This window comes from Symphodus melops (assembly GCF_947650265.1).
Source record: "Symphodus melops genome assembly, chromosome: 2".
Lineage (NCBI taxonomy): Eukaryota > Metazoa > Chordata > Actinopteri > Labriformes > Labridae > Symphodus > Symphodus melops.
Window position 1 is genome coordinate 30,449,294 of NC_136692.1, and position 9,883 is coordinate 30,459,176.

A 9,883-nucleotide genomic window follows, 5' to 3' on the forward strand; every position below is an offset into this window, starting at 1 on the left:
AGCCACGCCATGCACGGGGAGAACATGCAGACTGCACACAGAGAGGCTCCCGACAGACTGGGATTCAAACCAGCAACCTCCTCGCTGTGACGCCCTCTTCATTCTCGAGGCCAGAGGTTCCCAAACTTTTCATCCTTGTTTCTGGAATTCATCTTGCGACCTCCCTCGAGCCCCACTTTGGAACAAATAAATAAGAATAATGTCCTCAAGCTTCATTTTGAAGGAGTTTAAAGTGTCAGCACCACATTCTTTTTTAGATTTCATTTCAAGTCCCGCCCGAGTGGAAAATAGCCTATCACAGATTTCACCGCGTCCTGCCTGCTGCTGCTTAATGATTCAGATTTCTTGGAGCGGTCCTGGTCAGGAGCGGTTTTCTCTGATTCTGTACGAGAGGAAGGGGAGGTGCCTGTGTTTCCTTAGATGCCGATGATTGGTTCATTATTTTGGCCCGCTGTTCTCGTTAGCTGTTGTTCTTTTCTGAACTGCTCTGTATTCTTTTACCTGCACAACAACTTAACTGGGATAAAGTCGAATGCAGTCTCTTTAGGATGAGCTCAGTCCCGGACACTTCCTGCCTCTCCTGCTTTATTTTAGTGAACTTTGAGGTGGATTGTCTTGGGACTCGAGAGCGAGGAGCTTCATTGAGTTTAAAGGAGCTGAGAAAAGATGAACCACAGGAGCAGATTTTACACAAGGTTTTATTTCTATTGAAATCAAATGGACGATGAACACAGATGGTCAAGCAACAGCTGGCTAATATGTCTCTCTCTCTCTTTCAAACCACTAACGGTCTGGTTTCAGTGACATGAATGATTTTTATATACTGTATATATATTGCCTTTTTGTATATGTACAAAGGTACACGCATAGAGCACATACACACACGGCCGAGGTTCAAACACACAGACAGAAGGGTCACATGTCGTCACTGGACTCTGGTCACTTCCTGACTTGGGGGAGGGGGGGAGGGGATGCATAGATTGGAAAATGTTACACAACACGCCACACGTGGGGTCTACGCACACACAGCTCAAAGTACACACTGAATTTGGAGTTTTGATTTTAAAGTTTGGTCCTTTCAAAGAAAGAAAAAAAGAAAAGCTCTGAGGATCTTTACATACGAGGATGATGAAAGATGAGGGAGGGGGGCGCGGGGAGGTCGGAGGAGGACTTGTTAGATTTACAGGTCAGAGAGTACAGCATTGTGGGAGTCATGTTGTTTTGGGGGGGGGGGGGGGGGGGTGTTCTGGTGTAGTGTAGCTCGAGACCCTTCCCTTTTTAGTGTCCCACACTCAGCGGCCTCACCGACGTGTTACACGGCTCCACAGAGCACGAGGCCTCTGATCCACCTCTGTGTGTTTGTGTATGAGGGGTCAGGAGGTCTCGACTGGTCTGTGAGAGAGGTGAACACAGGTAAAGGACCCCCCCCCACGGGGCTGAACAGGAGAGCTGTGATCCTCCTCGCCTTCAGGACACAGATGCCGGGATATCGCTCGTTGGTGTAAAGATGAGAATGATATGGAATGGCGCCCCGAGCGGCCTCGGTGGCCTAGCGGACCAGCGGGGACTGCTTCAGGGAGATGAGGACGGAGCGCATGCGGGACACGTCTTTGGCCTGCTTGCTGGACTTGGGGTTGAAGTCGCAGAGCCGGGCCACCCGCTCCCACTCCGTGCCGGGGTTGTTCTCATCCAGATCTGAGAGGATGGCTTCCTCGGCCGCCCTGCAGGCAGCAGGGACGAGAGAGAGAGAGAGAGAGAGAGAGAGGTAGAAGACAGTCAGTGGAGGAAGAGGATGGTTAAAAACAGCCCAGAGAACGCCCTCTGCTGAAAACCAACACGCCTCGTTGATGGTTGAAAACGCTACCTGCTCAACGCTTCATTGGTTAAAGCTCATTGGTTAAAAAAAAAAGGCAGACGGTGCCCGACACACCGCAAAAACCAGAGTGACCCCGACGGCCGATACTTCCAACCAACAAGACGACGGGGGTGGAGCTGCTTTTTTAAAGGTTTGCATGTGAGTGAGTGAGAGCGGGAAACAAACGTGGTGGTGCTGAGACTCTCCGTCACTCCACTTCTGAAGGATTGAGTTTGTTGGTTCAGCAGAGTCGAGCTCAGGGTCAGTGCAACGATCACACAGAACAGCCATCTGTCTTTACCCCCCCAACACCCCCCCCCCCCCAACACCCCCCCCCCCCCCCCAACACCCCCCCCAAAAAAAACTGCCCCCCATCACGGTGAACCTGAACGTCATCGGAGGACAGGTACAAAGAGAGCAAGTCTAAGGGGCTCATCTTAAAAAAAATGGAGCTCAGGACTGAAGTGTGTGTGTGTGTGTGTGTGTGTGTGTGTGTGTGTGTGTGTGTGTGTGTGTGTGTGTGTGTGTGTGTGTGTGTGTGTGTGTGTGTGTGTGTGTGTGTTTTCTAAGATCCCGAGCATAGGGAGGAATTGCTCTTCCTTATCCTCATCTGGTTCTGTTTTGTTTTTTTCCCCCGCTGAGCCCAAAAGAAGTTGAAGCACTGCTGGGCCCGAGCCATGCACGGTGCTGCGGCGGCAAAGCACGCTGTCAGGAGGCGGGACTTTAAAGAAGACAGGCGGTTTACTCTGAAGGTGTCAGAAGAAGAGAAAGGATCTGTTTCTGTCTGATTAAAGCCCTCTATAAAGACCTGTAAACGTCAGGGGGCGGGGCTACACATCACAGCTTCAGGCTACCACAGAGAGGAGGAGGAGGGGGGGCAACCAATGAACATTCACCGTCACCACCGACTACACAACACGACACACGGGACTGAGCACAACATCACAGAGGGGACATCAGAACAAACCCCCGGCGAGGGGGGGGGGGGCGGACGCACACCAGGTCTCTGTGCGTCTTCATTCTCACACACACACACACACACACACACACACACACACACTCTCTGCATCTATCCCCGTCACAAATACAGAACAATATGAGGGGGTTCTGGGAGTTTGTATTTTTACTTAACTGGTCTAGGCGGTAGCAAGGATGGTTAATGTGTGTGCTTTAAGGTGCAGAGGAAAAGAAAAAACAGAAACAGTTTCACAAGTCAGAGTTTAGAAAGGGGGGGGGGAGAAGGGGGGGGAGAGATGAAAGACAGAAATAAATGAGCTCAACATCCAGGCATGCAAGAGCAACATTGTTTTCTCCTGGAGCGTTTGATTGGCTCTGGGGCCGCCAAACCAAAGGCTGCACACGCTGAAGGCTACTTAAAAGCTAGCTGGGCTAATAAGCACGTTAGCCTGCGGTAGCTACTTAGCAGCTAAAGCACCAAAGTGTTTGGAGCAGTTGTGTGACAGGGACGAAGCTCTTCTAAAGCAGCTGAGCTTCAGTCGACAGCGTCACGGGTGGTCGAGTGTTGGGCTACAGTGGTTGACCACAGACTCGTAAACAGAACGGACCGGCGTAAAGAGGTCTGTGTAAAATATAACACGTGACCTGAAGCTCCAGTTAGTTCAGGTGACACTGAAGTCTGACTTGTAGAGATTCTTCTCATAAACACCAAACGTCACACAAATGCTTCAAACTGGTCTACAAGACTCCTGACTGGATATTCTGCAGGTTCCTTCATGTCAGACACAAAACCAGAGCTCAAACAGGCGACGTCACAGACGTGTGTGCAAAGTGACGGAGCGATGGAGGAGCAATGAAAGGGTTAAAGGTGAGATGACTGTGTGTGTGTGTGTGTTAGCATGCAGTCATTCTGCTAACTCTGACCTCGTCCACACGAAGGCGGGTGGAACCTTTCTGTGTCGACGGGGAAAACGTCGTTCTTGTGACGTCATTGTGCCACGTGCTGGAGCTAACGTTGCTAACTGGACTTTTTACACGCAGTTACTCTCCCGCTACGTTGACAAGCAGAGACGCCTGATTGGACGACGGAGGTCAATGCTGCGTCATACAACAGTCCGACCACACAAACCTCGACGCGTACGTCCACAAATTCCGACATGATCCAGACCGACAAACTTTAATAATAAAACGCTCCGGAGAACGGGAGGTTTACCCGCCTACGTGTGGATGGACGCCAACTAACGATTAACATGCAAAACATGAAAATGAGCGACAGAAGTTTGTATTTAAAAAAAGAAGAAGAGAAAAAGAAGCTGGATGACGAGTGCAGCGAGTAAAGCTGTGTGTTAATAAGAAGAAGACATGGGAACATCAACCAAGGAATGACGACACAGTGATGATGATGATGATGAAGAAAAGAAAGGTGAGAACCAATGAGGAGGGAGGATGTTAGTTGGAGTGACATACACATAACCAATGAGCTCAGAGAAGGGCTGCTTGTAGAAGTCTTCATCCAGCACCCTGGACAAACATCCGCCCAACGACAGAGCAGCGAGGAGAGAGAGAGAGAGAGAGAGAGAGAGAGAGAGAGAGAGAGAGCGATAAAAAGGAGGAGAGGGTGTTAAAGGTTAGCACACACACATCATAAGAAAGACATCAAAGGAGGAGGAAGTCTCCTGTGATTGGACAGAGTACCAATATTTATCTTCACATTTGTCTGTTATAGAATTATGGTTGTGCGTATTTCCTCCTCCATGACTAAAGTTCTGTCTCATGTCACATGTTCGCTCCTTACAGCGAGGCTTCAGACCAAAGAGTCACATGTAGCGACTGGAGGTGATCCTCTTTTTCTGCGTGCAGTTTTGAGGCGAGCTTTGAATCATCTTGAAAAGAAGAAAGAGATTAATAATGGAGGTGTGAAAGACGAGCCCTGTCCCTCCGTGTGCAGAGAGAGAGAGAGAGAGAGAGAGAGAGCTTCATTATTCAGCAGCTGCATCACAGTGACCTAAACATTTCTCATCACGCTAATAAGAAACGGAAGTGTTCACACGTCTCAGCCGAGGACGAAGAGCGAGGAGCGTACGTCTCATACCTCGGCGCTCGTCTCTGCTGCGTGTCAGAATGTAAAGGCACCACAGCAAGGTGTCCTCCCTTTCTTAACAAGAGAGACACGGTGTCCTAAAGACACGACATGTCAGGCCGCCTGCAGAAGGAAACAGGTTCACTCGTCTGTCCTCCATGAGGATTCGATCTAGTCCCTGCAGGGTTTGTGTGCATGTGGGAGCTCAGCACATTGTGAGAGGAGGTGGATCTGTTTCTGGTCCTGCACTCTGTTACACATCCTGATCCTGAATCGGAGACGGCCCAGTTGATTTTAGACCTCATAACTCTCACTCCGACACATACGGCTGTTTCTGCGAGTCTTTCAAATCATCAACTGGGCTCGTCGCTCGGCCCCCCCCCCCCCGTCTCTGCCCCGCTGCGGGGCCACTACCTGTTGTTGGTTTTGGTTTTCTCCAGTTGCTCGTTCTGCCTGGCGTGCCACTCCTCCAGCTCCACCTTGGCCTTCTCCTTCCACTCCGACTCCTGCTTACGGGAGTTATCATCTGCAGACGGAGAGGGAAGGAAGACGCAGGGAGAGGTGAACAATGTGGGACTGTTTCATTCAGCACACAGGAGGGAATGAGACAGGTCCCGTTTCTCTAATAATAGATCAGTCGGGCGTGTACTTACCTAGCACCTCCAGCCTCTCGCTTTGCTCCTCCCTCCACTTGCGTAGGCTTTCAGGTTCGGCCTGCAGCCGGTCTGCATTGGAAATAGCTGCATAGGCGTCTGATGGACCGTTGCTTTCCTGAGATACACGGAGGTGACGACGGGTTACTTCACTCAGAGTCTCCTCTGCTTCACCTAAAGTTCCTGCTCTGACTCCATCGTGCGTTTTTGCAGATCTGTTCTTTGAGAAGCTCGGCCTCTCTCACTGCCGGGAAGAATGCCTGACTGTGCAAACGGCAGCAGATGTTGCAACGACAGCACAGGAAAGGGAAGTTGGAGGAAAACGAACAGAATCCCAGATACAGAGCTCAGAGAGTCTGAACCTGTGTGTGCATGCACGCTTCTTTTAATGTGTCACATCTGAATCACAGTGACGACCCAACTGTGTGAATAACGTCATTTCAAGAGACAGAACCAAGACGAATATCATACAAATATTGAAGCAATCGGCATGATTCTTACAGAACTGTGCCGTCCATCATGCTCCGACGCGTTCACACGGAAACATCACAGTGAAGGAAATGTGGCGTTAGCAGCATTGTTCGACCGCTCGCCAAAACGCTAACATCAGCATCCTGAAGAGAAGCCTCAGCAGGCGCAGAGTCATCACACACGTCTTTAGAAGGCTGCATGTTAGAGATCACATGATCATTTACTTTTATCGCTCAGCCCGAGTCCTAGACCGTCATGTCGACAGAGATCGGACTGTTTGACGTGTAGAACGGCCGACTCTTTATGTGTAAGCTGTGAAAATGCCTTAAATCATCACATTGAGGAGAGTAAACAAACAGAGACACGGAGGGAGTGTGTGGAGAAGTATTACCGCATGAAGCTCTCCGTTGACGGCGCCATCTGCAAAGAAAGAAGAAGAGAAAAATGTTAGATATCCTACAAACTAATAAATCCTTAAAAACAGGACGTGACAAGAACATGGAAAAAACAATTAACTGCATCCTCAAGATTTACATCCACACATTTCACAACATGATACGTCAGCACTTTATGAATCTGCAGCTTCACGGAAATGAGTCCAAAGGTCATTCTGCTCCATTAGTTTGCTCTCGTGAGGCGAGCTGGCAAGTAACCGTAGACTAAGTCTGAGCGGACGAAGCTTGATTGGAGTGATGTCACCATGTGGTGGACACTGTAGCTTCAGTGTTTAGCCAGCTCTGCATGTGGTGGACACTGTAGCTTCAGTGTTAAGCCAGCTCTGCATGTGGTGGACACTGTAGCTTCAGTGTTTAGCCAGCTCTGCATGTGGTGGACACTGTAGCTTCAGTGTTAAGCCAGCTCTGCATGTGGTGGACACTGTAGCTTCAGTGTTTAGCCAGCTCTGCATGTGGTGGACACTGTAGCTTCAGTGTTTAGCCAGCTCTGCATGGCTCTGTAAAGCTTTCTGCGTTCTAACCTCTCTCCATGTTTCATCTCCAACATTGATCCTAGTTTGAGCAGCTTTCTGCTGCTGGAGCTTATTAGAAACATGCAGAGGCTTTTTAGCTCGGGTACAATCACTTCTATCTGAAGCAGTTCCACTGCCCGCTTCCATCGCTGCAACACCTGTTCACCTGATAACTGCTCTCATATCTGGCAAACCCAGGGGCGTCCAAAACGGCCTTCAAAGCCCCGCCTACCTTCTCTGGTCCAATCAGATCCAGAGCATTCAGGAGCAGAATCTAAAGTTAGAAGGAGGACATACTGGACATGTCATCAGCTCACTGATTGGTCGTTTAAAGATCAAGCGAGTTTCATATGGTCATAAAACACGGTCAGGATGAACATTAACATAAAGAGTGAATAACACTGTGTCTGTGATTCTCTAAAGGGAAAGCAGAAGGAAGCAGTTTCTTAACCCCCCCCCCCCCCCCCCCGGTACGTCACTTCCGTCACGCCAGGGGCTTCAACTGAAGCTTTAAAAAGGAAGCAATGAATGACACGTCTAATAATAACAAAAAGGACACGGCTAACGCTATAAGACACATGAATGTTTAAAAAGTCACATCAACATCGTGTTTCATTAGACGTGCGCGTGCGTGTCAACGGCTAACGGCTCGCAGCTTTTAAACGTCAGCTATGCTATGCTAACGTCCGTTTGGGGATGAATTGACGTCACTCGATAAACCGTGTTAAAAAAAAGGAGGTTAACTGTGTCCGGTTTCTCACCGTTTGAGTCTCCCAGCGATGAGGGGACGTCTCCGCCATCCAGGATGCTAAAGCCTTCGTCGTTTTCGATCCCCGCGATCTCGCTCTCCTGCTGGGCCAAGAAAGCGGCCGCAGGGTCCTCCTCGGAACCGAGCCCGTTCCCGGCAGAGGGAGCGTTCAGCATGTCGAAGTCGTCCATGGTCAGTTTGATTCGTGAGTGGATGGATGAAACGGTCGTCGCAGGTGTAACGGTTCAGACCGAGACCGACTTGCTCAACGGGAAGAAGGACGAACCAAAAAAACAACAATCCTCAAGGATAGCGAAGCGGAAAGAGCGAAAGAGCCAATCAGAATAGAGAGTTTTTCACTGATGGTGAAACGTGTCAATCGTAGAAGAGCTGTCTCAAAATTGGACCAATCAAATGTGTGAACCCGCCCCCCTACGAGTCCCGTGATCCTCATGAGCTGTAAGACGAGTCTGCAGGCTGTGAGCTGAAGAACTGAAACGTGCAAAGAAATAATAAATATACACATTAAAATTACATATTTTATACAGGATGAAGACTCGATACATACCCCCAACATTTAGCCAGAATTAACTGAAAAAGAACCGGTGTCCTGTCTATCAAATCATCTTTTTTTTTAAATTATTTTTAATTTGTAGTCCTTGATGTTGATCTCGTTATCTATCGCGAGTCTTCCTCTCATATCCTTTATTGACCTGTTTATTTACCTTCTGCACATCAGTTTATACCTTTATGATGAATTTATTTTCAGTGACGTGATGTCTTCCTAAAATGTTCTTGTAATCTTATTTTCATTTTTTAACTGCTTTTATTATTATTATTATTATTATATATACTATATGGACTATATATGGAATATATGGACTCTTTACTCTGCAGCAGCCTCTACCATCAGTGTGTGAATGTGTATGAATGGATGAGTTCATACTGATGGACTCTTTACTCTGCAGCAGCCTCTACCATCAGTGTGTGAAGGTGTGACCTGCAGTGTTAAAGCGTTTTGAGTCGGCTGTTGGTCATATGACTAAAAAGATCAGGTCTAAATCTGTCTGAAATCCTACAGTGCATGTCTGGCACTAGCAGGAAAGAGAGCAGGAAACTCTGGGATAATAAAATGTTTCCTCATCGATTACCTTTTTTCCCTTAAAGTGTTCAGCTGATGAAATCTTTATTACATTCAAATTATTAAGACAATTCAAGGCTGGCTTTCTCAGAGATGTTTTTTTTTTTTTAAAGGCTTGCAGAGTTAAATGTCAGGAGGTTTCCCTCGTGTTTAGATTGCAAACCCAGTGATGGTTATGGTGTCACTGAGCTGATCATTGAGAAGCAGGACCCCCTCCTCAGGGCTCAGAAGCAGCAGATGTTTGTTAAATCAGGTTTTAGAATCGCTTCCTTCCGGGAAACACCAGCAGAGTATTCAACCTTCTCCTTTCCACTCTGCTATAAAGCTAGTTACGTAACATTTGCTGTGTCCAGCCCGCGTATATTGTCCTGATGATAAATTATTCACAAAGAGCTCAGGTGATAAGAAAGAACCTACTCGTATTCAGCACGAAAGAAAGCGGTACGATCTTTGATCCTCAGCTTCTCGTCTTCACGCTGTTAGGTTTGCTTTGGTTTCTTGAGAATGTCCGACTGTGACACAGCTGTCTCTAATGCATCGTGCTTGAACCATTTTGCACATTTTTGCACAAACAAAAAGACAAATCTTGACTAAAACAACCTGTTCTGAGCAGGGTTTGTAGACGTGATCAAATACAGCATCAGAGTGGATTAAGAATAAGAAACTTCACACACGTGTTTCCACTGAAGAGGAGGAGAATATGTGACCTTTAAGTGTCCATGCTGCTAAATCATCACACCAAAAGATGCTGAGTCAAGTTTTCAAGTGTTTTCTACAGTAGGTCAGGTTGCATTATGCTTTTACTTTATATTTCTCTGACTCTAACATGTGTCTCTAATCTGTCTCCAAACCCCCCCAATGAGAAATATCCATCCTCTCCGTCTTCTGCCTGCTCAAACAGGCCGTTTGGAGATGTTCCCTTCATGACATCACAAAGGGCAGTAGCCCCTCCCCCAGGTGGGTGACCCTCCCACAGCTAAGTGTTTGTTCTGCCCTCTGAGTCTGCCTTCT

General features: G+C 48.0%; 1 protein-coding gene across 3 annotated transcripts; it reads right to left on the reverse strand.

The window, feature by feature from the left end:
- Nucleotides 1-680: 680 nt before the first annotated feature.
- Nucleotides 681-8,146, reverse strand: clta (clathrin, light chain A). 3 transcript variants are annotated; one of them, XM_079337369.1, is made up of 7 exons: nt 7,745-8,146; nt 6,408-6,436; nt 5,546-5,663; nt 5,307-5,418; nt 4,280-4,333; nt 2,988-3,023; nt 681-1,721 (listed from the first exon to the last, which is right to left on the reverse strand). In XM_079337369.1, the coding sequence occupies exons 1-7, from the start codon at nt 7,920-7,922 to the stop codon at nt 1,550-1,552; spliced, it is 699 nt and encodes a 232-aa protein (XP_079193495.1). In that variant the 5' UTR covers nt 7,923-8,146; the 3' UTR covers nt 681-1,549. The 3 variants fall into 3 exon arrangements, with proteins under 3 accessions (XP_079193495.1, XP_079193496.1, XP_079193497.1); XM_079337370.1 differs by lacking the exon at nt 2,988-3,023 and having other exon boundaries at nt 7,745-8,145; XM_079337371.1 differs by lacking the exons at nt 2,988-3,023; nt 4,280-4,333 and having other exon boundaries at nt 7,745-8,136.
- Between the last annotated feature and the right edge of the window lie 1,737 nt (nt 8,147-9,883).

Coding starts and splice junctions, on each gene's coding strand:
- clta (XM_079337369.1), bottom strand. CDS start 7,922: ATGGACGACTTCGACATGCTGAACGCTCCCTCTGCCGGGAACGGGCTC. Junction 4,334..5,306: donor AAAACCAAAACCAACAACAG/GTAGTGGCCCCG, acceptor ATGTTTGTCCAG/GGTGCTGGATGAAGACTTCT. Junction 1,722..2,987: donor CCTTGCTACCGCCTAGACCA/GTTAAGTAAAAA, acceptor TGCTGCCTGCAG/GGCGGCCGAGGAAGCCATCC.